The sequence below is a fragment of the Strongylocentrotus purpuratus genome, unplaced genomic scaffold (assembly GCF_000002235.5).
Source record: "Strongylocentrotus purpuratus isolate Spur 01 unplaced genomic scaffold, Spur_5.0 spur5_scaffold_5, whole genome shotgun sequence".
NCBI classification, from domain to species: Eukaryota; Metazoa; Echinodermata; class Echinoidea; order Camarodonta; family Strongylocentrotidae; genus Strongylocentrotus; species Strongylocentrotus purpuratus.
In genome coordinates this window covers 21015049-21042926 of record NW_022145611.1, presented here as the reverse complement: position 1 = coordinate 21042926, position 27878 = coordinate 21015049, and the positions used below count along the sequence as shown (strand labels likewise).

The window sequence follows — 27878 nt, the reverse complement described above, 5'->3', positions numbered from 1 at the left end:
ATAGGACATACATGACATATTCATAATTCCTGCAAAGTTCTACATAATTTGAGGTTGGCTGCAAAAGGGACATAGTACCTTTAAGAGGTTCTGGTTAAAACTATGTGCAAGAGGTGACTCCAATAGTACTATTTCCAAATGGTACTTTTGGAGTCACCGAGGCCCATAGTTTAACCAGTACCTCGAATAGAAGGCATGGTATATTTGATTTATATCAAGCATCAAAAATTTATTTAAAAAAAAAAAAAAAAAAAAAAAAATTTGGGAAGAAAAAAATTTAGAACAAAAAAAATGTCAATTTTTATCTAAAAAGATTTAAAATATTTTGTTTTCATTAAATTAAGATTTGAAGAAAAAAAATTGATTCAATTAAAAAAAAAGAAAACCACATTTTTTTTCAACTCCCAAGTAGTAAACCAAAATAGTACTCTCATATAATAGTACCTTCTAAAAATAGGTCAAATATTTCTGGTCATGTGACGAGCTATCAACCAATCAAAAGCCAAACAAATTTTGATGCAGGATATAAATCTTGATGAACACGTTTCTCAAAATTAAACGATGGTTGACTTCCTTGAAACATGTCATGGGCATCGAAAGTGGACATGTGCGCTATACAAGTAGCCACTATTATTATTATTATTATTATTATTATTATATAGGAGCATGAAATTACGCCGTATGAGTTTATTGCGCGCTATGTCATATAAGATTGTTTTTTTAAACATGTTCTCGCTTCAACAGATCTTCAGAAATTAAATTTATGTATCCAACTTCAATCACAAGTAAGTTCCATATCCTTTACTCCAAGTATCGTATTATTATTCATATTTGATGTTTATCTATTTTCCCGTATTCCGACAAATGCGCCATAGACTCAGCAACTGCAAGCAGTTGGTGGTAGGTCTATGCTGCAAGCAATCATCTTTGATAACTATTCGAAATCCATCACAAGTCCAGAGCCAGCCATTTCCTTCTCGTAAAGCTCGTCATATCTTCTGTTCTGATCGTCAGTGAAATAATTCTTCCAATCTCCGATTATCCCTTGTAAGGAAACAAAAAAGTGAGACAAACAGGTATTGATTACGGGAAATAGTTTGTCACAGAAATTAAGTGCTTTATATACCAGGTGTATAAGAGAATTGACGCTGTTGATCATTGTCAACTCGGGGTTGAAAGTCGAATCAGATGGAGGTTGTCAAGTTTAATAGTGGTCATAGTAGAAGAAGTAGTAGAAGAAGAAGAAGTAGTAGTAGTAGTAGTAGTAGTACTAGTAGTACTACTACTACTACTAGTAGTAGTAGTAGTAGTAGTAGTAGTACTAGTACTAGTAGTACTAGTAGTAGCATTACTATTATTATTGTTATTATTAGTATTATCATCATCATCATCATCATTATCATTACTACCTGTAGTACTATTATTATTGTTACTTTTAATGTAAATTATTCATTAGCATTATTACTATTTTTCTCATTTTTATTTTTCTCATCATCATTATCATTCATAACAAATTAAAACGAATACCTTTCCTCATGAATGAGTTGCCGCTTTTCACCTTTCTGCCAGGCGAATCAAAAGTGTCAGGGTTCGAGGAGGGGTTCTTCTTCATTGCCTGGAAGGTCGACGCTTCCGAGATTTTTTCGATGACGTCATCTGAAAAGGACTTTCCCATGAATTCTGCTATCTGTCTCACTGCACCTGGAAGATCCTAATGATGATTTATAACAGTAATAAAATAATACCAATGAAACGCTTAATTCCTTCATATGGTTGAACAGCGTACATAGTCGGATTTCGGGGCAACGCCTTTGACACGCCCTGTGAAAGCGACTTGATACAAAGTCAATGCAAAACGAACATTAACCATGTAATGTGGAACCATTCTTCCTTCCTCTTTTTGTTAAACAATATACTCGATACATTTCCCAATGTGAAAATAGAAATAAAAACAAATTATCTTACCCTTTTCATGTCCTCGTACTTGAGAAAAAGAACGTTTGGATGATTTCTTTTCCTCCACCATGGCAAGACGTTTTCAAACCAAGATCCTATAGGAGCTGAAATTAAAAGAAAATCATTCGCCATTTTCTTTTGTATAAACACGTACAACACAACACAAACACAAACAATCGGATGGTTTGGAGTCGGTCTTAAGTCGGTTTGGTGGTATGACTGAAGTATTATTCTTAAGACACGAGGGGTCTTATTTTGATAACGATTTCCCATGTCAGGGAAAGTTATCTTAATTGCCATAACACCTCCAAAAGGGCGAAAGTAACACCATCGGTGCTTGCGCAGATGACTCTTTTAACTTAATACACGAACGCAGTCAGCTCTGCGCAGACATTAACCAATGACTTGTCTTAACTTTGAGTTTGTTATGATAATCAACGTCGTTTTACCAACATCAGGGACAACTTTTGTTTTAATATACCACCTCCGGACTTACTTCTTAATGCGAGATACTCTTCGAAGAATATATCCCAAGACTCGTAAGAGGGCAGTGGACCAATATGATGACAGAAGTGGTAGAAGGAGACCGCGGCATCCTTTGGGTTTCGGGCTACGTATAGCACCTGCAATTGAGTCAAGAGAAGTTTTGAGCTCTGATTAGGGTCAAAAGTACTACTGATTTTCTCACTCTTTTTATGAAATTTGAATTGATATCATAAAAGAAAATGTCTCCTGAAAAGGATTGCTAGCTGTTCCAATGCCCTAATATTTGAAATATGAAGAGACAGAGCTGAAGAGTTTAAACCAAACTTTCATGCCCCTTTAGAATTTCGACAGTGTATCTGACTTTTATGTATCATATTCCACATACAAAGAATCTTACGCTATGATTGGTCAAAAGTAAATCACGTGATGAGAGAAAGTTCGCTCATCATTGATGGGAGAAGAAAAGTTCGCTGCACTGTGTAGATAGTAGTACTATCTACACAGTGCAACGTACTTTCTTGTATGCGTTGCATATACGTACGTACGTGAGTACTGCATGCACTAGCTGTACGTATCGTTCACCGTTTGCTAACTGTTAATTGATGATTTGTTGCTCTAAAATAACGAAGTGAAATGTTTCCGATGTGGAATATAAAGCAAATAATCCCCTTTTGGTTTCAGGCGATGGCAAACTAGCACTTCCTCGGCGATCTGAATGTATACACTATCTTTCCTCAGCTTCGCTTCGGAAAGATAGCTACATCCAGATCGCCTCTAAAGTGATAGTTTGTCCCATCACCTTCACCAACGGTCATTATTTGTTTGATTAATACATAATGAAATGAATTATACAATGCAATGGCTTCTAGACAGTTTCCCCCCACAGTAGAACTCAACTTTATATTTAAGAGGGAAATTATATTGGTGGCTGCAGCCCACGAGGCTGACTCATAATGTCGGTCTCATGGACCTACACGTTATGAGAGGTTTCAAGAGACCGACAGCTTACGATAATAAGCAAATAATTACCGTTGGTGAAGGTGATGGGACAAACTATCACTTTCGAGGCGATCTGGATATAGCGTATATTTCAGATCGCCGATCTCACTCAGATGTCACAGATATTGGTTCTGATATCTAGTGTGCACTTATTAATCTTGTAGAAATATATTTGATCACGTGACATGCTCTTGACCAATCACCAATCAAGAAATTTTCCATAACGGATTTGGTAGGAAGTAACCCACCTTAGCTTTCGGATCATCAGTGCTTATATCCATTGGCAAGAAAGGCGGTATGTAGTGAGATTTGAGTATCCTTGGTGATGCCATAGCTTCTGCTGCGTCGATCCGTAACGCTGATGTCTGCAGGGAGGGGATGACGGCATATCAAATAATTTAGTTGATGGAATCATCATAAAGGCGATTTCATGGGAAGTGTTCACTTGTCAAAAATAACTATATTGACGATTTCTCCGGAAATACTATCATCAAAGAAAAGATCTAAAAAGTCTTTTGATTTCATAAGTATCGAATAGGATTGAAGGACGCTCGTTTAAAGATGAAGTTGAGTTCTGGTCATGCGATTGCATTGTGAAAGAAACGGTGTGGAATCGACCAGAAAAGGTTGATCATCTAGCATATAAGAATTTGTTTTTATTGCAAGGTTCTGGAATCATCAAAATTATAAGAAATTTGGCCAAGTCTTGGTAAAGGTACCCAGAAAGATGTATATGGGACTACACGAACACGTGGCGTAAAAATCCTACCCTGGATTTTACGATGTTACTTGACATATTTAGATTATGAAGGCATTTGAAGAGCCATGCTTTTCAGGGAACATGTCTTATCTGATGTTCTTCCACACTTGCATAAAAAGAATGATAACGCTCACAAATTATTTTTCACCTCATCCCAGAACTCAACCTTCTCTTTAAGCTTTCGTCACGCCACAAGCACTTTAGATTTAATTTTGGTATTTAATTGTGATGATAGGATGAAGGACTAATGATGAGAGGTTTACGTGACTAAATGAACGTTTCAAAGTAAAGCTATATATAAATTATTAAACGTTGATGAAGGTGTCATCTCTGTTACGTATTTTTAGCTCTGACAGGGAATTATGTAATGTAAAAGGTTAACGACATGTCTTACTGTTTAGAGTGTTATTTATATAACCTCCTGTTAATTCCTTAGTTTACTTAGACTAAATAAACTTGAAATTGACGGAAATGCTATGGGCAGATAAGGTTTATTTGTACAAAACTGTAAAACCCATCGAGACGACTGCTGGACGTGTTCATCAAAGTTATGTAATCATTATTCAATTATGCACCGGAGGTTCATTCTATGATTTGTGCTCTGTTCTGTTCAAGAGGGAAAACAAGAGGAATTCATGAAGCATCTCCATCACTTTGACATAATCTGTAAAGCGCTTAGGCACATCGTTGGATCGATGTATTGAGCGCTATATAAAACGGCATATTATTATTATTATTATTAAACCAAAAAGCAATGTGTATAGAAAGACCATATCTGCATAGAGACCACTTTTCGAGTCTCCCTTGAGCGTTCAATACCAACATGTTTCACTGTACTTACCGATGGGTTGAGCATGTCTTCTACAATCTCGAGGAATGGAACCATCTTTATGATGTGCTTTCCTTCAAGTTCGCTCCTATTTCCATCATGTTTTATCAAAAGCATCAAGTGAACAGCCCAGGTTGTCCCTAACAATGAAAATCAAATTCGCACATTTTCACATGAAATTATAATTAGTTTCTGTAAAAATAAATATACATGTAAATTATATCGGTTGCTTAATATTGAGTTTTCCCTGCTAAATTCGCAACGTTGACAATCCAATTCATGTTGAGTGTATTCATGTATTCAAATTAGCACAATAAGGCCTGCCTTTCTATTCGAAAGTTAAAATTCATGATCAGTGCATTCAAATTCGCATTTTTGTCAGTCAAACATGTTTTTTCTTTCAAATTCATAATACAGTGCGTCCCAGTATTGTAAATATACAGTATTTAGATTTAGAAGATATATGGAGAAAAGAAATCCGAATGCAAAGCTATTTACTTTTCGACCATGAACTATGAAAATTCTATCATTGGATTTGAATGCGTAAAATTAATTGAATGTTTTTAAGGATTTGTTAACATTCATGTAGGGGCCGCAGGTAATTTCTTGTAACTGTTATGTCCAAGACGTGAATATGGTGCAATTATTATAATTAATAATTATATTTATTAACTTTGGACTCTTCTATGTATGGTAACTAGCCATTTTAATGATTTATGTTAAATAATTTTTTTTCATTAAAAAAAAGTGAATATGTTTTGAATCGATATATGATAAACTGCTTGAAAAGACAGTCTAAGACATTTTAGTGTGCGGGAAACTGAAATTTTACCGCGTTTGCATTCCCCAATATTTCTACTTTGCTTAAATAATCGTGTTATACACAGTTGTTTTCTCTAATTCATGAATGCCAAAATCATCTACAAGTGCAATTTTGTGAAAGACACATTTTGTCTGTTTTCAAGCTAAAAGGGTGTAAGCTCATACACTAACACCTAGCTAATGCCCTTCTCGCTCCAAACAGACATTTTCATTTGTGTTTTTTTAGTAATTGCTAAATTGTTCAAAATTATTGATACCCTTTATATATAGGATTTCCCGGTCAAATTCGCGCGTTTGTCATTCGAATTCATTTTATTTGCATTTAAGTTAGCGCAGATCGGCTTTGCCATATGCCAATTATCATTCAATTTTCCAGTTTTTGTATTTAATTTAGGATTTTGGTCGAAGGGTTTCATAGATCTGTCATTCAATTTAGAAACTGCTCAACTAGCATTCAAATTAATATTCACTTGTCGAAGCGTAATTTTTTTCATTCAAATTAACACCTGTCATTCATATTCGTAACATTTTTATTCAAGTTAGGAATGTTAGGGGGAAGAATTGCAACAAACTTTTACAGTTTTTAACTAATGCAGTTAAAATGCATGATTTGCCATTGGGATCTAAGCTGTTATTCCATTTATTTATTTTCAGGACAATGCAGATGGGTGTAGTCAGACATAAAGTAAAGAAGGGGCAAAATCAAGGGATATGGCATTTCTGCACTGACATGTTCATATACCCGGGAAAGGTGGGGGTACCCTCAATCGTCCCTTTTTACTATAGACTCGGAATTTCTTATAGTTATACCCAGCACACCCCTCTGTTTTCTTAAAGACTTCATAGTTTACTTGCCCGCCAGCGAATCGATGGCTAAAGACATGGCTAAATAATGAATCATGTTCAAATTGTTGACTCTAGTCCCTACCCCAGTCACAATATTGTACCCTTCTTCCATAATGAAATTATGATGAAATTATGATAAATTTATGATGAAACATAAGACAAACAACTTCCTTACATGAATATTTACAAATATACTGAGACCGTCAGGTCCGTAGATGCAAGTCGTATTTTTCTTCTTAACAATCAAACTTAAATGCTGATGAATATCAGATAAATCTAATAAGTATAGGTTTATAAATGCAAGAAAATGAAATATGATGAAATACACATGAAAAAACAATCTTGAAAGAAAAAGAATGAGCTATAAAAAGTGTGTAATAAACGAGAAATGTATATTGACCATCAATTTAAGTGCACAAAGTGCTAATTTGAATGCTACAAATGAATTAGAATGCTAAAAGTACACTGTCGCGTTGTCAGAAAATCGTGTTGCGCCAAATCGAATGACCAAATAGCGAAAGAAGCACATTGCTCTTTAATTTGAATGAAACATACGTAGATTCTAACGAAAATTCCATAGATTTGAAAACTAGAAAAGGGAATATAAACCCGAGATATACCTGACTGCACTAAAACCGTCGAATTTGAACGCAAGACAAATTAATTTGAATGACAAACTCGCGAATTTGGCCGGGAAATCCTATATTTGATGTTTTGTGTGTTTTTGTAACTCAAGAATGAAAGGTGTACTGGTTGAATTAGGGCCTTTGTTGGATACTTTCAAGGTAATGCAAAGTTTTGGGAAATTTGGAAATTTTGATGGATAGTAATTCTTTAAATTGTTGATATAATTGGAAGCCCCTATCAATGCATTATAAGCACTATAAAATGTAGCCCCTAAAACACTTCTGCATTCGAGAATTTGCCGGTGCTCCCGGTAAATTTCAAATATTTCAGATAGCGCCTAAGGCCGTTCCATGGTATACGTAGCTGCGACCATAAAAATCTGAGAATATGCAGTTCTGATATATAATTTCCGAACGGGAATAGCAAATTGGTCGATTGTAGTCAAGAAACATTGTTTTACATCTAAAGTAATATCAGTCTTGAGAGGGAGCTATACAACACTTATAAAGAGTTTATTATTTACAATTTCATCATTTTAGACTCGATTTCAACCGCGACAACGATCATTGAATATTGTAAGATCGCATATGCTTCCATTGTGTTCAGTCGAACCAAATTCATGACCCCATACCAAAACTTTGTATTACCTTTAAGATGTAAGCTTCAACATGTTCCTTTATGACGAGTATAATATTCATACCCAAACTTTATCAAAACACCGGAAAATGCCACACTGTCAACTCTAGCTGATACTTGCATGTTAGGAAGTAAACATGAAACACATTCTGTTTATTGGTGCTGCCATTAGTTTGACTGAAATTAGTTATATGTAATAAATTCTTCATGACCTATACATTTCAAGTAATATTATATAGGGTGTCTTCAAGAGCTCTGGTAAAACCATAACTCCGTCTAATTTGTAGGCTTGAATCAAAATCAATGCTGAACAAAGACAATGGCATGCCTTCCAGAATGTTCTCTCATGTGCGAATATAGTAAAACGATAATTTTGTTTGGGGGGGGGGGGGGGGGCATTAGTGCCATTACTGAAGGTCATATTTTCTGAAATTTCTAAGTGAACTTAAATTTTTTGGGAAAATGCAGTTGTTGATATTTGTTATAAATTGCTTAGCTTGTTAATACTGCCTTAGATTTACAGTGCCAATGTTAACTGCCCAAAATATGTTAATTATTGCTATTTTAACACTGCACAGATATCCACATCATTTATCTTGTACAGCCTTTAAAACATTTACTCTCACGTATTGTTATTTAGGAATTCATCCTCAGAAACCAAGGGTTATGTGTTATTTTGTTATTTTTCATCATGTTTCTCGCCCCAACAGAGATTTTCCATCATTTAATGCTGCTGCAATTATGTAATATTTTTGAGAAAAGAATCAATATATCTTGAAGCATCTAATGTTTGTGACGTAATGCCATTGTTTTAAAACCACAAGTCGTAATTATATTTTTTATTATCTTCCAGCCCCTAAAGCTGAAATTAAAGTTGTACAAAACTTTAAAAATCACAATTCCTATTTAATTTTATTATCTTTAGTTACCTACAAGCTTATGAAGCTGTGCAAAAGTGTTCAGTCAGAAATCTTTATTTTGTAGTTTAGATATCATGAAATTACTGTTTAATCATTATTTGGTAGTGTTAGGGTTTAATTGTGCTGAAATAAAAATATAAAAAACTCATATATTTAAATATGTGCTTTAGCTGCACATAGTTTGCAGTCTTTATATATGGCACTGTGCAGAGGCGCGTCTAGCCTAAAAATAAAATCGTTTTTGTAAGCAAAAAGGTAAAATTGTGGTTACCATTTTTTGTTATTGCTTTTTTTGTTGCTAGGGATGGGGGCCGTCTTTTTTTTAAAAGGCAAAATCGTGGTTACCATCTTTTTTAAAAACTTTTTTTTTGCCAGGGGTTGGGGCCCCAACCCCCCCCCCCCCTCCCCACTGGATCCGCCACTGGATAAGCCTATTATTATTTTATTCTGTGTGGTGTGTATTGTCATTAGTTACAATGAGTTCATAATAACTGAGAGCAAGCAAATTGAAACGATCAATTTCTCTCGGATTAGATTTTGGATAAATATGCTTTCCTTATTCATAATGCATGCGAAGTTTATTGTTCTGCATGTTTGACGATTCAGACAATTTAAATCCCGTTTTCTTAGAATGGCGCTAATTTTTATACTTAACGGCGAACTTTTGCGAAGTCACAGGGCTGGGCAGAAAAAATGGAAATGTCCATATTTATGAGATTTTTACCATCAATATAATGACTATTTACCTGGCAATAATGTCATTCAATAAATCTGAAAAAGTCATTTATATGGTGTGTTAATTCTATTTTCTTAATTGGTTGAAAATTAAATGAGAACTCTGATTTCAAATAAATTTGTCAGAACTCGACGTTTGAATTTTTTTGTGTTCATTTCTCTCTCTCTCCTTCTCTCTCTCTCTCTCTCTCTCTCTCTCATATACATGAAGTATTTCATTTATTTAGGCACCACCCAATATAGAGAGCCTAGCAATATACACCGACAGAATCTACAAGGCTACCGGCTACCCCACTACACACACATTTGATAGCACCCCCCCCCCACTAAGAACAAATATTGAAAACCTACAGACTAACACATTGCTCATCCAGTCGAAAATTTAACAGACTAGATGTAACCAACTCAACAGACGCTTTTCTTTAATAGAAGAAAAATGAAACCTTTAAATATAGATCTAAACCAAATGAGATATCACGAACGAGAATATCATAAAAATGTCTGTTTATTGTCACTTTATTATGTGTTGTTAAAAAGTAGTAAATTCTCACCAAAAAATACATAAGCACATGGATAATCATAAAATGTAAGACATATAGATATAATAATGTACAATTTTTAATCAAACAAAGTCTCCCAAATCATAAAAACTAAATACCATGACACCACTACAGATGATAACCTTCATTGTCAACATCTAACTAAATATTTTCAAGGAGGAAATTACAATTTCTGTCGCTCGTGACGACTATTTTGAATTTCCTTTAAAAAATATTTTAAAAAACTCCCTGGGGCTTTGACCCAAGATACCCGGCAAAGGGTATAAAGATATAAGTGGTTCACATGATAGCAACCTACATAACATTGAAGAGAATGTGAGTTTTATGTAGTTTAAGCTTCTATCAAACACTCCCGTGGACATTTTATTATTTACACAATTTCTTGCTGTCTGCTGCCTCGAGATCACAAGATCGAATTTAAATGTAACAACGTATAGCAAGAATCCCTATTCAGTGAAGTATTTATCCTTTTAAAGAATCCCAGTAAAGGCCTCCCCTTGCACCGATCCATAAAGATGGAAGTGGTTTCCAAGACAACCTTTTGTTGTATAATATTGGAGAGAATGTGATTTGTATGTAGTTAAAGCTTATAACAACCAGGAAGCTTCCTGTAATAAGCACTCCCGTGGACCTTTCGTCATTTACACAATTCCTTGCTGTCTCCTTCCCTTTCCTAATCATAATTGTGTTCTTTTTTTTTATCTGGAAAGTACCACTTTTCCTTTTTCCATAACATACGCCCCTATGTAGAGCAATTTTTTTCATTTATTTCCCCCACAGCTCGCTCGTATTTATAATTGGTTTAACTGTGTTATTTATGAATTATTTTCAGTCTTTCATGATTAAATTGTGCTTAAAACCCCATCAAGATTTGTTGTTGTTTATTTATGGAAACTGCCCCCTACCCTAGCCCCCGCTGCGTACAGTCATGATTCATTGGCTAAGCAATGGCCTCGTTACTGTGAGCCCCCAGGATAAAAACCGTGTCGATTTGCTATATTAGTGCCCTTTTATGAGGTATTAATCCCCATTACTGTCAGTTATGACTTAAGGACATAGGTCCCCTAGTTGATTAGCATTGTAGCAAACACATGCTTTAGCAGTCACGCAAAACAAACACTCCCCAATTGTCATTCAATACAATCTGAGAATGTATACTATTATCTAGATCTATTAGGAATAAATCATTGTCAAAATCATTCAATAAATTGGGGTAAATATAATTATTCCACCATTATGACCAACAGTGTAGTTTGTCTAAAAATGTTCAGTTCAGTTGAGTTGTATTGATTTAGGGGTTTACTTCTTTTATGTTGGAGATTTAGGAGAGTGGATTTAAACGAGTTTGGCAGTGGTTTTTGGATGATTGGTGTTTTAGAGATATATTGGTGAGAGGTTATCTTTATTAGTTTACAGTAGTATACTATAGTAGTATTAGAAGAAGCAGTAGAAGTAGTATTAGTAGTAGTAGTAGTAGCAATAGTAGTAGTAATAGTAGTGGTATAGTAGTAGTAGTAGTAGTAGTAATAGTGTGGACATGCCCACAAAGTATTCAAAGGGAGATACTACAAACAGGCCTTTATTTAGCACATCTAGCTGTGCCTGTACTGAAAAGGATGATGATCACCCCTGTAACATAATCAAAGAGTCCAGCTACTGCGGAAGCTTGACCCCACTTTGGAGAACAGCATTCTACAGTTACTTTTATCGAGAAATAACACCGGTCCGTCTATTCTCTTCATTTAACTTTAAGGTAAGCTTGGTTCATCTCTCATGTTATTATAATCATCAAATTGCTGATTGTGATTGGGTGTTGAATATTAATTAATGCCAGTTAAAAGTTATTGTATATGTGTGTGACTATGATGCAGAAGAAGTTCTTAAAAAGTATTCATTGTTGAGAGTGATGTTGATTGACTGTGATTTCTATGTCAGAAAAGAAGTACATTAATAAGCGAGTTCGTAAATAGCCACTGTAGTCGAATGACGTCAACGTGTCACAGGTCACATGAACATAAACTCGCCACTGACCTCTAGAGGTCAGTGAAACTCGCCCGTTCACTTGTACGCTCTGCGTAATGTACATAGGGCTACGTGAAAAAATGTGCGTGCGTTCGTCCTTCACTGTTTAGTCTATGTTTTACCGGCTGTTCGCCGCACTTTCTATAATAATAATAATAATAGCTCACATTTATAATGCGCCTAATACTTTTTTTCTAGGCGCGGAACATATTATTACCCCGGTCATCGGATTCAGGCTTACCCGCAACACAATGTATGCACATTTTCCACTCCCTGGGGAGTATTGCAGCCAGTCGCCATTTTACAAGCGCCATTTGCTAATCCAACCACATTAACTTTCGCATCCTACCGGGTACCCATTTTAACACCTGGGTGGAGAGTGGCAAATGTAGATAAATGTCTTGCCAAAGGACATTATCTTTTTATTCATCGAAAATTCCTACAATAGTTGTTGAAATGGATTGTGAAGGCTCCTTTGATAGATGATATACATTTGTGGACCGTCACTCATTTCCCTCTTCTTCCTCCTCCTCTTCCTCCTCTTTTTCTTCTTCTCATTCTTCTTTTTGTTCTTGTACTTATTATCATTTCTATCAAAAGTTTAATGTTGTTATTATTATCATCATTATTATCTTTAATATCTTTAAATATAGGAATAATTTGAGCAATTTTCAACTGATCTGGTACGATCCCAGTTTCCAATGAAGAATTGAATATTGCACATAATGGATAACAGATCAAATGTATAACTCTTTTAACCATCTTAACATCAACACTGTCAAAACCACTACATTTATTACTCTTTAATTTATCTACAATGTTTATTATTTCTCTTGGAGTGACTGGAGTAAAAAAAGCAGTAGATTCATTTTTCTTCAGATACTGTTTAAAATCACCAGTAGGTATATCAAGAGTTGATGTTAATTTTGGACCTATATTGATAAAGTATTCGTTAAAAGATTCACATATATCTGTATCATTATCAATGGTTTCATTATTATATTGTAAAGTACTCGGAATTTCGTTTTTCTTAGACTTTGTGCCTAAAAGATCATTTATAATTTTCCATGTTTGTTTAGTATCACCTTTAGTATCTACAAAACTTTGTTTGAAATACTTATATTTTACATATTTAATTCTATTTGTTAACTTATTTCTACACTTTTTGTATGCATCAAGTCTATACGCAGTACGATTATTCAAATATTTCTTGTAATATAAGCTTTTCTTTTTTCTTCTTAGATTGACATTTCATTGGGAAACATATTTCATATACATGTTGAAATTGTTTTAGAAAACAATCATAACTTGAATTAGCATCTTTTTCTCTCATAATCCAATGCGTATTGCCAATATTCGTAATAAAAGTATTTATATTTTTTGCACTAAATTGTCTTTTCATTGTAATACATGTTTCTGTTACGGTTTAAGTATTTTGAGAATAAAAGCAGAATATTGGGAAATGATCACTAATGTCGGTTAGGATTGTGCCAGATGAACAATGTTGGACCATGAACTAGAGAGTACATACCAACTGCCATAAACATTTCAATAAAATCTTTAACATGAGATTGACAATTTACTTTAAATAGGTTTATATTATAATCTCCAATCATGTAAAACATTCTATTTTCAGTGTTTACAGTAGTAATAACATTTTCAACCGACTCAACAAAACTTTGTATAGGTTGATCAGGAGGTCTATAAACAACTCCGAGAATTGCACTTTTATTAGCAGTAACATCTTCAATAAAAAGCGATTCAATATATGGAGTATTTATATAAAGATCAAGTCTACGATTAAATTTCACATCATTTCTTACATAAAAAACAATTCCACCACCTTTTTTTATTCTGTCGACCTTTAAGTACAATATAGTTATGAATATCATAATAGGAATTGTACTCCTTAATCCATATCTCAGTCAAAGCAATAGCTGTAAATTGAACTGTTAGGGAACTAAGTCTCGCCGCCATGAACGAATGTGCACGATTTTAGCTCTGATTGTTATCAGATTTTGTGTAGAAATACAGCAGTAAAATCAATTTGCTCATCGTTACCTTTATCTTCCTTGGTCTTTGTGGATATATTTAGCAAATAAAATCCCAGGTACCCAAACGAATTATTTACAGTATATGAATGATCCACCTGTGGACTCTTTGTATTTATATCCTACTAGGGAAAACGAAATTTGTAACATTGTTAGTACTTTTGGAAACTATAAAGCTGCAGGTTTGGACGAATACAGTCCCAGAGTCATTAAACAGGTCATTATGTACATCTTTTGACCACTATGCCATGTATTCAACCTTTCATTATTAAACAGAGTTTTTCCAGATGAGCTAAAGAAAGCTAAAGTAACACCAGTGTTTAAATCTGGTGACAAGCGTGAATTTACAAACTATAGGCCCATTTCTGTACTGTCAGTCTTCTCTAAATTATTCGAGCGCATTGTTTATAAAAGAACTTTTGAATTCCTTGACAAACACTCTATTCTCAATAAGCTTCAATATGGTTTCCGTAGGGATTATTCAACATGTATGGCTCTTACCAGTCTTTCTAGTAAAGTCATAGACGCCTTTGAGGCGAACGAATTTGCAATAGGAGTTTTTATAGATCTGTCTAAGGCATTTGACACAATTAATCACAATATTTTACTATTTAAACTATATCGTTACGGAATACGTGGTGTAGCTCTTAAATTTTTCACCAGTTATCTTAACAATCGATTACAATGTACCAAATATCAATCTTCTATTTCGGAGTTTAGGACAATAACATGCGGAATTCCACAGGGAAGCCTGCTTGGGCCATTGTTATTTATATTATATGTCAATGATATTTATAAAACTGCTAATGAATTGTCTGTTATACTGTATGCAGACGACACAAACATATTTCACAGAGATTCAAACTTGAAGTCTTTTATGGACCCCACCAACGGCCCTAAGGAGGACCCCTTATTGCTCATCTGACCGTAATTAAATGCTTAAAATGCCTGAGCTTCGCGGGCTCTGCCCCTGGACCCCTCCAAGGGCCCTTATGCGGCCCCTGGATGCTCACCTGGTCGTAATTTAATGCCTAAAAGCCCTGAACTTCTGGGGGCGACGCCATTGGACCCCACTCCAATAAGTGACCTGCATGTCAGTACATGTCACAAAATAAGGTATCAGATCAAATTATGCTCATTTGACCGTAATTAAATGTCTAAAACCCCTGAACTTCCGGGGGCTCCGCCTCATGGATGCTCATCTGACCTTTATTAAATCCCTAAAACCCCTGAGTTTTATGGGGCTCCGCCTCTTGATCCCCGCCAAGGCTTTTCCCCTGGACCCCACGCCAATTTACGTTCCACCTGCTTCACTCGCTTTGCTCTACCTGATCATAAATACTTTAGCCCCCCCCCCCCCCCCACTTTAAAGAACGTTAGCAGGGCCTGCGTAACATCTAATAGATCGGTGCTGGTGATGCCGGTTTTTTTTTTTGCCCCCCCCCAAAAAAAAAAAAACGTTTTTGCTAATTACGCCACTGCTCCCTCGTCCCTCGCATTTCGCCCCCCCCCCCGGTCATGAAAAGAAATCGCCGCCCCTGAATGCCAGGATGATGACATTGACCATGATTACAATTATGGATAAAAAATGATCAAACAATTTGTTCCGAGGTCATATTCAATCCAATTTTTGAAAGTTTTATCCACCAGCATGTTGTTGAATACTATATCCAATTATGCGGGGATTTCGTTGATTACGAGCAGAATGATCATGGCAGGATGTGATATTCTCTAATAAAACTAGACGCTATAGATCTAGACAGTACTTCAACAGAAAGCTGGATAGACACACTCCGTCACATCAAGCTACGAGAAAGTATATCATCATCTCACAGAATTCTGCTCGAATACCGCATCGAAATCAGGTAGGCCCTATACAGCCCTTACGTTATGCCTGTTGCACATGAGTCGTCTTTCTGATTCGTCAGTTTGGGATTGTACTGATAATGATATCGATTATTTAGCGGCGCTAAAACAAAAAGGACTTTTTCGCTTACCAAGTAATAGAATGTGAAAAGAGAAACTTAAAACTCATAAATAGGTAAATCATACTTTATTACTGAGGAAAGAGGTATTTTTTAAGGGATCTTTTGAAAATGGTAAGACAGGTTAATTCTCTAATAGAAAAGGGGGATATTTTCGATGCAGCCACTGTAAAACGTTTTTTTCGGTATAGTTGAGGGTCTGGATTTGGGAATAATTAGAGTAAATTCAGTTGTAAAGCGTAGGTTTGCATTTCTCCAGACATTTCTTCGCCTCTTGGCTCTTGCGCAGCGGGCTTTTAGTGCACATTAATCAGGAGCTTTGCTTTTGCAACTCTAATGAGTGAGATGGCCGAGTATTAAAACTTAACCGGGAGGTCCCATGTTCGTAACCAAAGAGATTCGATCATACACAGTATGTCCTCCGTAGGAGGACTAGAGGGCCAACTAAAATCATGACCTTTGACATTTCATAGGTTTTGCATTGGATGCATTATGGGGGTTTTGTCCGATTTGAACGACGGTTTTGGAGGGTCAATGAATATTCATGAGCAATGACGTAAAAAATACGCCAACTACTGTTTGTTGATTGGCCATCGACAAAATGTTTTATGTATTAGGTCATGCATAAAACATTTTTTTCATTCCCAGAATTCCCTACGATTTGAGCACGAAAATGGCGGTTGTATAAACTGCAACTTTCAAGTTATTCAATTACGAACAATGAAACATTTTTCTTTTAAGTGAATTTCTATTATAATAGAAGTTTGTCAAGTACATCTCAGTGAAGCAGAAAATCTTCAGGCGAACATTGGCATCGAAGTGATACCCTATGATATCAAGAAAAGTAAGTAAAGATCCATTTTGTGTGAAGGTCTCTGAAATGATTGTGATGTGTTCGTCATTGCAGTGAGCGGCTCTCCGCATTGTCACAACGTATAACCCGGTTAACCCCCTACCCCATCCTCTTTTCTTTCTTCTGACCAAAGAATATTAACTGATTGAATGAACTCTAATTTAAGTCATCGACGGTAGTATTTTCAGAAACAATCAGGATTTTACCGTAGGTTATTTCATTAGAGCACATCTCATAATTTTAAGTTCAGTTCATAGCTTGATTACCGATAGTAATCGGTCGTAGATGTGGACCTGTTGGAGACTGCGCAAATGGCTCATTGCTAGTCCAAGCCGATGAGATCTCGTCGAGCGGTTTATGATCTTCAATCCGCCGCTTCTAGCCGGCTGTAACATTCCACCAAGAAGCGACTGCGTTTCCTGAGCTGGCGCGGCTATAACTTACAGTGTTACTGTAAAGCCTAGGGCTAGGCTAGTATTCATAGCATAGTCTGGCCTGAATTTTCTGTCTCTTTTGTTCGTTAGCCCTTGATTTGGGTAGGGTCGGCTCCTCTCTTCAGCCAACCCTACCCAAATCAGAGGCTAACGAACGAAAGAGACAGAAACATTTGGGCTAAGCAAAGCCTAAGCAGAGCCTAGGGCTAGGCTAGGCCTAGACCGAAAGCTTCAGTCTCTATAATCGTCGGTTGTTCCACTGAGACTACGTCTGGCTCCACTAGACCTCCGGTTATAGAGACAGAACGATCGCCTATGCCAGCCCGTGTTGAACTTATTCCGCTAGATTTTAGCCGCTAGGCCCCTCCCACAAACTTGCCACGGCCGTATTGTTATGCCCCCAAAATCCCCCAAAATGTCATTTTACCTCGTTCATTTCCGATTTTAAATTAGGCCTAGGCTATAATACATCGGTTCCACTTACTAACTTGATTGATATAATCCGTTTAATGGTCCCTTTTAAGGAAATTATCGGTCAAAATCGACATCCATGTTGAAAATCTTGCAAGCCGTGTTAAACTCTCGCTGCCGTCAATCTCATCCCTTCTAGTCTACGCCGAAGGCAAAATGATTATGAAGGAAAAACTGTGCGCCATCTACACGTTCGTAATGGCGTTATCACAGTTTTTCCTTCATAATCATTTTGCGTAGACTAGAAGGGATGAGATTGACGGCAGCGAGAGTTTAACACGGCTTGCAAGATTTTCAACATGATGTCGATTTTGACCGATAATTTCCTTAAAAGGGACCATTAAACGGATTATATCAATCAAGTTAGTAAGTGGAACCGATGTATTATAGCCTAGCTAGGCCTAATTTAAAATCGGAAATGAACGAGGTAAAATGACATTTTGGGGGATTTTGGGGGCATAACAATACGGCCGTGGCAAGTTTGTGGGAGGGGCCTAGCGGCTAAAATCTAGCGGAATAAGTTCAACACGGGCTGGCATAGGCAGTCGTTCAGTCTCTATAACCGGAGGTCTAGTGGAGCCAGACGTAGTCTCAGTGGAACAACCGACGATTATAGAGACTGAAGCTTTCGGTCTAGGCTAGGCCTAGATCTAGGTCTAGTCTAGATCTAGCACTTAAATATAAACAGCATTTAACCCCGCATCTAGTATAGGCCTAGATCTAGGGCTAGATTCTAGGCCTAGTGCATTCTAATAAAGAAAGACTAAATAAATGCCTGGTGTACGTAGGTGAATTAAATAAATGATGTGGAAGTTATGGAGAGGGGGGGGGGGGTGCACAATCATTCTGTGCCCCCCCCCCCTTTTCAGATGTGGCATAGGTCTAGGGACGGGTCTAGATCTAGGTCTAGAGCCACCTACTAATAATACTAAAAATAGGCAATTAGATCTAGATCTATAGCTTGTGTTATGCCATAGCAAAGAATTCCATAGCCATGGGTCTAGTCTCGTTTTTGCTCCACTAGACTAGACTAGTCGTGCACATGTGTCATTATTGTGATCCAGGTCCAGATTCAGCTTAGTTTGAATGTACATCTAGATCTACTACTAGGCTAGATCTACCATCAACAACAAAAACAAAAGAAAAAAGGTGTCTCCCCCCCCCCCCCCCTCTCCTTTCCCCGATTTTGCTCTTACTCATGTCATTGTGCCTTGTTTGAAATAATTAGTTTATTTTCAGGATTTTATGCCACCCCTTTTAGTTTTATGTTGGTGAGAATTCTGGATCCAACCCTACATATGATATGGATATTTCTTTCTTTATTAAAGGACAGGAACAAAGTTATAAACTGATAACTAATGCATGCATTTGATATTAGCAGGAACCTTACTAAGTTTATGTTTTCTTTAAATTGTAGATCCTATGGAACAAAGAAGCAGATAATGATCACAGAAGTGAAACAAAGAGCACCAGGACCTGATCATCAAATGTTATGGTGTAGATCTAATCAAGAACAGGACACCTAAGTTGAACTCTGGCAAGGTATGTTTGTATGAAGTTCGAAAATATTCAGGCTGTATAATCTAAGCCCATGCGAACACCGCACTCGACTTGGACTATATACAAAGATTTTGGGAACTGTCATCTTGTGTTGCATTATATCTTGTAATTCTCATTTATTCTTTTAGCTCTTTATTTAGGTGACAAACTATGGTGTTGCTACAGTTTATTCTCTCGGCATATTAAAAGACGTACTCAAAGGCATTTTTTCCTAAATATTACATTATATCTAACAAACTTTTGTTCACAAAAGTCTAGCAAATAATAACTACAAATAAATTGGAAATTACTTTTAAAATAATTGGAAATACATCTAAACCTTTGCTCTTCTTTTGAAAAAGGCCCTATCAGATAGACATAAGTGTATCATTTTTTAATAAAATTAAAATGCCAAGACCTAAAAAAAGTGGGGAGGTACTAGATCTATTTTTGAAAATCCAATATAATGCAGCAGTTTTAATCTTATTTGATTTCTCCTCTCTTTTTGTTTTTATTATGCAGGTTGTCCCTTGCAGAAGGTTTAATACCCAGGCTTCTTTTGTACAAGTCCCTTGTCCACCCTCATCTTGAGAACTGTTCCGGTGTCTGGGATCCCTACAACATCTCAGATGTCCAGGACGCTACTTCACAATGGGGACCACAAGTGAACCAGCAGTTTGACTGAGATGATCAGCACCTTTAGTTGCCTACTATATCTACAACTACAAAGCACTCTGCAAGAAGACTGGGAATGGTGCACAAGATAGTCAATGGTCTCCCCGCTCTTCCTTGAAAATTTTCCCACTGCACTACTTATAGCTACTTGCGCCCTCTATATAGCAAACAATGCCTAATCGGTGCCTGTTGGTCCCCCCATGATCCTCTTTTTCTTATACTAATTGAAGCTGATTTGATGAGATAACCACCTGTAAGTGACCTTGCAGGATGGTCTAATCCCCCTGACCAAACTAGTACAGACGGGCTTTAACAAATCACGAGCAGGAAGTACCATGACATGACCCTCCAGTTGCACCAAGCCAGAAGCAACATAGACAAGTTTGTATTTGCCCAACACTCTGTCCCAAAGTTAATGGAACTTACTTCCAGCAAACAGTGGCGGATCCAGGGGGGGGGCCCGGGGGCCCGGGCCCCCCCCCTTGAGAAAAAAATCATGTAAAATCACGTGATTTTTACCTTTTTTGGGGGTTGGGCCCCCCCCCTGGCGCTCAAGGGGGGGGTGCAAATTGAAATTTTTTTGAGGATCAAAAAAAAAATGTGCTCACTACCCCCCCCCCCCCCCCCCCCCCCCCCCCCCCCACTGAGCGACTTTTTGGCCGGCGCGTTTTTCAATTTTTCGGGAGCAAAAAAAAAAAAAAAAAAAAAAAAAAAAAAAAAAAAAAAATGTGCTCTGTACTCCTCCAAACCCCCCCCCCCCCCACTGGGCGACTTTTCGGCCGGCGCGATTTTCAAATTTTCGGGAGCAAAAAAAAAAAAAGTTGGGCCCCCTCCCCTAAGAAATCCTGGATCCGCGCCTGCCAGCAAATATAATGCATGCTGACAGTCCAGAGAACTGCCAGGGACTACTTCTGAGGCATCTACTCTCCTTATCCCACTTAGAAACAATCTATCTTCCTCACACCACTTGGAATATTTAATATTAATTCATCTTCGTGATAGGCTACAACGCCTTTTGAAGATTACCAGAAGAAGAAGAAGAAGATATATCGAGGATCATGAAAGTAATCATTTGTTCTTTTAAATCGTGTACATGTAACATATTTTTTTTATATTTAAAGTTAAGTCAAGTTCTGACAAATATATTAGGGATGCTGAACTGGATAGTAAATTGAAGGGGGGGGGGGGAATAAAATGATGTAGTTCAATAGTAATACTGTAGTAATATAATTAATAACATTAATAATAATAACAATATTACAAAGAGTAACAATAATGACAATGGTCATGATAATAGCAGTAATAATAATGATAATACAGGTAGTAGTAAAAACAACAATGTCCAATGTAAGATAAAGTACTCATAAAACTCAGTATATACCTGTGCTTTACATAATAAAGTAGCATGTTGATATTATTGAATTTTTTTCTTCTCAAAATCTACAGTAAACTTTTACAACTGAAAAATTTGAATTCAAGAGACAGCACCCCCCCCCCTCCCCCATCCTTTTGTCATCCTTTTGTTGATGTCATGTTGGATTTAAAAATATCTTTATAGAAACAAAATATGTTGATACATGAGTTCATAAATATTAATAAATTAGTTAATACTGCTTAATTCTGTTCTTTTCATTTTCTTATTTTGTGAAATATATGTGATGATGCTGGTGATTATGATGATGTAGGCACTCTGTAATGATAATGCTCTATGACTGAGGTGAGATGGGGGCTGATGCAGTCTTGTGTAGAATTGAGTATGGTGTTCGACCTTTTGATGTTTATTTATATCTGGCATCAGCGAGATAGATTTAACCATCTTTCCTAATGAGAGAGAAAGCGGAAATGTAACAAGAGAGTGGGCAAGACTTATGTATAAATATAGTATAAAAAATGGTTTACAATAAAGATGAGGGGGGGGGGGTTAAATAAAGAATAAGTCAATACCAAAATGATGAAAGCATAGGTAATTGGGGTGTGGATGGGGGAGGGAGGGTAATAGAGCCTATGGAAATGTCAATATTGGAAGGGGTCCCTGTATTGAAAATGTTACTGATGGGGGGGGGGGGGGGGGGCAAATTTAGAAAATATCAGTGGCGACGAATGCAAGAATGAAAAGAACGAGACAAAATAGAAATTTCATTTGGGATGGGGCACAATATGAAGATCATTGAAGTCGAGGTGAGAATGATTCATTATTTGGACACTAAAAATATGAATATATCACTTGTTGAGTGGGCGAAAGGATCAGTGCAATTTTTCTGATTAAAAAAATATTTAAGTTAATAAACGAACAAAACAAAAAAGGTAAACAATGAATTGAGGTACCACGGTGAAATGGGGTCATTATTTTTGCCTTTTAACTGAACTGAATTTAAAAAAATGTACTTTCCATCCTGGTGACAGTGAAGTTTGTGGCCCCAACTAAGTCAACCATTTGAAAGTTTATTACCCCCCCCCCCCCCCCCAACACACACACCTCCCCAACTCTGCATGACCTTTGTTCTACATTTATCCGGCCCAATTAAGGATTATGTCGATATAGTAACGCATGCGCATTGTCTTTTTTTCATTGCGTTAATATGCTAATAAGTGGAAAAGAGCTCATGAATATTCCAAATTTTAATTTACATATTTTACGCGCTACGCGCAGTCCAAAATCCCCATTTTGCTGGTGCACTAAAAATTTGTCGTCTTCATAGGCTAATACACGATAAGTGGAAGCAGTGTGCACTTTTGACCCTCCAAAATTTCCCCATGGCTAGACGGATGCAGAAGCGGAGTTGAACCCCCCTGTTCGTAACACTAAAGGGCGCTAGGTGTCCTTTTGTAAGGCACTAATCCTCATTACTCATACTGACTTATTACACTGACTCATTACTCACACTGACTTACATCTACTTTCCTAAAGTTGGCAACACTGTGACGTATCTTGCGAACCCCTCTCCAATTTGGTCTTTACAGTCAATTTCATGAACTTTCATTTTATCAGTTATTGATGACAGAATAGATTGGTTTCATACATTTCTGGATGTATAAAACATATTTGCAACGATTATGTTCAGGGTGAATGTATGATTGAAAAAATGTTGATGAAATTTATAAGCTTTTATATTTTTTAGTAGAGGGAAAATGGGTGATGGCCTCACAACATATGTTACAGAATTGCCAATTTGCACCGTGTTTGATTGATTGAATCTTCAAAACTCAATACTTTCTTATTTTTAATCGGTTTTTGCTCAATCGTTTTCATCCTGAACTTCCGGGGGCTCCGCCCCATGGATGTTCATCTGACCTTAATTAAATGCCTAAAGACCCTGACCCCCGCCGGGGCTGTGCCCCTGGACCCCACGCCAATTTACGCTCCACTTGCTTCGCTCGCTTTGCTCTACCTGATCGTAAATACTTTAGCCCCCCTCCCCACTTTGAAAAAACGTTTGCAGGGCCGGCGTAACATGTAAGAGTGGTGGTGATTCCGAGTTTTTTTCTGCCCCCCCCCTAACGTTTTTAGTAGAGGATAGTTCCTGGTTCTTAATATTACCTTCCAATAATAAAAAATGCAATATAAATTTATGTTTTGAAATAATTTAAAAAAACGCGATATAAATATATGTTTTGAAAAGGGAATGGAGGTGGGATAAGAGGAGGGAATCATACGCCTAGTATAAGAGGGAGTTGAAGACATTTTGAAGTATAAAGCCGTCTTGTAGTGACTTTGTAAATGCTTGCAATTTGTTTTTTCTCACATATATGGCATTGCAGAAAATGAAAGAAGAACAAGAAAGGAAGAAACAAACAAACAAATTGAGAAAGATAGAATGAAAGAAAGAAAGAGTGAAACATTATTGAAGAGAGGAGAGAAAGAAAGATATGAAAGAAAAGTTGGAAGATTTCTCTTTGGCTATGACGGGCGGAACGTGCCATAAAGATGACAACTATACAACTATACATCCATCGAATGGATGTAAGGTTTTAACCAATCAGAACGCAGGAAACTGTACAACTATACAACTATACAACTATACGACTATGCAACCATACATCTATAAAAACGCATGTAAGGTTGTTACGTTTGCGGGCCGAAATGCCATAATTGCGAACAACCATACATCCACTCAGCACTATGGCTGTACGGTTTTAACCAATCACAATGCAGGAAACTATACAGCTATGGCGGCGAGAATGTCTGTATAGTTTTATGACTGTACGGTTTTAACCAATCACAATGCAGGAAACTATACAAACATTCTCGCCGCCATGGCTGTATAGTTTCCTGCATTATGATTGGTTAAAACCGTACAGGCATACAACTATACAGACATTCTCGCCGCCATGGCTGTATAGTTTCCTGCATTCTTCACGTCAAATGTGAGTTGCGTCTTGCTGATATTTATAATATCGATTAGAAAAGGAAATAGACCAGATGAGTACCATTTTTCTTAAAATTTTGAAACGTTCCTTCTGAGAACCATTCAGCATCTCTTTCAAACAACATACAATATACGAAATCGCTCATTATTGATAGAACCTTTGTTTTAAGTCAATTTATATCAATCTTAATTGCATCTACATGGCAGTTTACAAAGGTTTAAACATATTTCTTACATGTACATCACCTTTGAATATTACCATTACATAGTTTCTTATACCTTTACAGACTTTAAACTATCTATGTATCATTATTATACTTACCATCTTCCGTCTACAGCAGGCGCGTACGCAGGATTTTTTCAAGGGGGGGGGTTTAACATTTTTAAATCGGGTCGAAAATTTCACATCGACTCAGCCAGCAGCTGAATAAGCGGGGGGGGGGGGGGGGGGGGGGGGGGGGGGGGGGTGAACAGCTGTAAAGTGAAAATGAAGGCACCTGTTTAACGCAGTATCAACATACGCACAACTCCAGTACAGCTCGCTGGCCTGCAGCAGTTGTCCAAGTCTTGAGGACACTTTTCTTTCTTTTTTTTTGGTCTCGAAATTTGAAAATTTGACGTTTTGCTCCGTTGGGGGGGGGGGGGGGTAAGGTCACCTTTTTTAGGTCAGCCATGGGAATAATTTTTTTTGTTATTATTATAAAAAATAAAAAAAAACCAAAGGGGGGGGGGGTTGTTTTTTAGGGGGGTTCATACACATAAAAATACCAAAGGGGGGGGGGGGTTTAACCCCCCAAACACCCCCCCCCACCCTGCGTACGCGCTTGGTTTACAGTAACTGACATTTGAAACTTATATCATTATATTTGGAATTGATTGGCAGATGTTGAAGTTGGAAAAGAGAAAAAAATACAATACAGAAAGAAAGTAAAATAGTTCATGGTCGAAAGCATACCCGGAAATGCATTGTACACTTGAAAACAATATGATTTTTGTAATAAAATGACAAACATTTGTGCATGTGCGCGTGTGTGTGTCTGTGTGTGGGAAGTCACGCGCAAGACTAAACTTTATTGGATTTCTTCCATCGTTATTTGAATAAGGTCATAAAGAGGAATGCACATTCTGATTTCATTGAGCGACAAATAGACAGAATGCGGAAAGGTAAATATTAACGGTGCATTGATAGAGTGATTAGAAAATATACCACTGCTCTCTGAAGTCCAATCACATACATATCAAGGGCGACTAATTTCACTCAAAACTTGAGTGTGCTGGGACTCAAATTGGTTACCTTTTCTTCCTGATAAAAAACAGGTTTCTACATTTTAAAGTTAGGCAATAGAGTGTGACCAAAGTGCTAACGTCATATTCGCTCGTCGATCAGGTTACTGGTTCTATACAAAAAAAAAAGAGTCTGCGCATTAGGCTCACCGGAAAAGCATTCAAGCAACAGGATGCGACAGGGCGAATTCATTGTTTGGGGCTGGTGTGGTCGAGCACAACACCATTGTTTGGAACCATCAATCTTGACAAATCAACAAAGATCTTGGCTTAAAAAAAATGTTGATAAATACCTGACTTAGGGTAGGTCACGACGAACAGGTCATCAGGTCGAACGGTGAAGCTCCTCATGCGTTTAAGGACCTTAAGAGGCATAATATTTGGTACGATCACGCCTTCGTGCTCGTAACACGTCTCGACGACGCATGCCGGAACATTGGAAGAAAATCTAGCGCTCATATTTGTTGTTCTGCTTTAAACAGTATCTGCGTAAAGAATGAGATAAAATGCAAGCACATTTGTTAAAACGCAGTTCCTTTGGAATATTGGTATCAAAGTTCGGTAGGAGGCGTATGTGTTCTTAGGTCTGTTGTGTTCTTGGGCCTATATACATAGGTCGTTAACATATTATTACAAATAAACCTTTTCAATAGCGTAGCTACAGGTAGTCCAGAATCTGCACGGTCCTTTAAAATTTCCCCACACACTTGATTCAAGCCGTCGAAGATGGCGTTATCAACAAACTCATAATAGACCATTTCACGGTTAGCACATTACTGCAATGACCCCGAATATCCACAGATCTTCAAAACGTGAAGAGGTCCCACTTTGTATATTTTGAAATAATCACTCCTACAGCGATGGAGGTGCTTCATAAATAGCCTTTATTTCCTCTTTTCAAAGAATACTTCCACCTGTGTATCATTGAGTGCATAAATGAATAATAATTACATAACTTTCATGAGCTGTATCCAGTATTTCGTCTCCATGTATTTCACAATTCGTTCTGCAATGACCTTTATCTGTTCATGCTCAGACTGCGACCGTGAACTGGCTTATTATGCTCACCAGCCCGCCGGGCGTCCTAATTTAATGATCACGCCATCATCGGCTAGTAGCAAGTAAGTAGGGAGAGGTAGCGTTGGTGTGGTGGAGGCTGTTCACACCGCAATGAGATGGCACGGTCTATCGTAGCACCCCCCTTTTTTTTGTGGACTTTCGTGGACCACCCCCAAGAGGTGCTCCAGTGGCACGCCATTTGGCTCGCCGTGGCTCGCAGTTAGGCGGACCGAAACGACGTTGTACCTTCCACATCGCAGAGATAGCGCGGTGATCAAAATTAAATAGGACAGATTCTGGACTAAGCTACAGGGTGCGCGAGAAAGGGGACACGGGACCCTAAATCCAGGCGCGGATCCAGGATTTCTTAGGGGAGGGGGCCCAACTTTTTTTTTTTTTTGCTCCCGAAAATTTGGGGGGGGGGGGGGGGGGGGGGGGGGGGGGTAGTGAGCACATTTTTTTTTTTTGATCCTCAAAAAAAATTCAATTTGCATCCCCCCTTGAGCGCCAGGGGGGGGGGGGGCCCAACCCCCAAAAATCGTAAAAATCACGTGATTTTACATGATTTTTTTCTCAAGGGGGGGGGGGGGGGCCCGGGCCCGGGCCCCCCGGCCCCCCCCCCTGGATCCGCCACTGCCTAAATCCGTGGGGTGCATGAAGAGGGCAAAACAGAAAGATACTGCTTTTAAACTGGCTTCTATATCGGAGTCACACCGATGAAAATACCGATTGAAATTTCCTTATGTAAACAAAGGTGAAACCGCCGTTTTCTCCCTGTCGCTGATCAAAACCGTGTCGATGTGCTATATTAGTGCCCTTTTGTGGGGCATTAATCCTTATTACTGTCATTTATGACTTGAGGGCGTAGGTCCCCCTAGTTGATAAGCATAGAAGCATACACATGCTTTAGCAGTCCCGCAAAAACACACATTGGCAAATTATTATTCAATAAAATCTGAGAA

General features: G+C 37.5%; 1 protein-coding gene across 1 annotated transcript; it reads right to left on the bottom strand.

The window, feature by feature from the left end:
* Positions 1–916: 916 nt before the first annotated feature.
* Positions 917–26417, bottom strand: LOC588852 (sulfotransferase 1C2A-like). Its single transcript, XM_011662740.2, has 7 exons — positions 26151–26417; positions 5043–5170; positions 3690–3806; positions 2453–2579; positions 1966–2060; positions 1528–1711; positions 917–1044 (listed from the first exon to the last, which is right to left on the bottom strand). Exons 1-7 carry the CDS (start codon positions 26314–26316, stop codon positions 935–937), a joined length of 927 nt encoding a protein of 308 aa, XP_011661042.1. The 5' UTR covers positions 26317–26417; the 3' UTR covers positions 917–934.
* Between the last annotated feature and the right edge of the window lie 1461 nt (positions 26418–27878).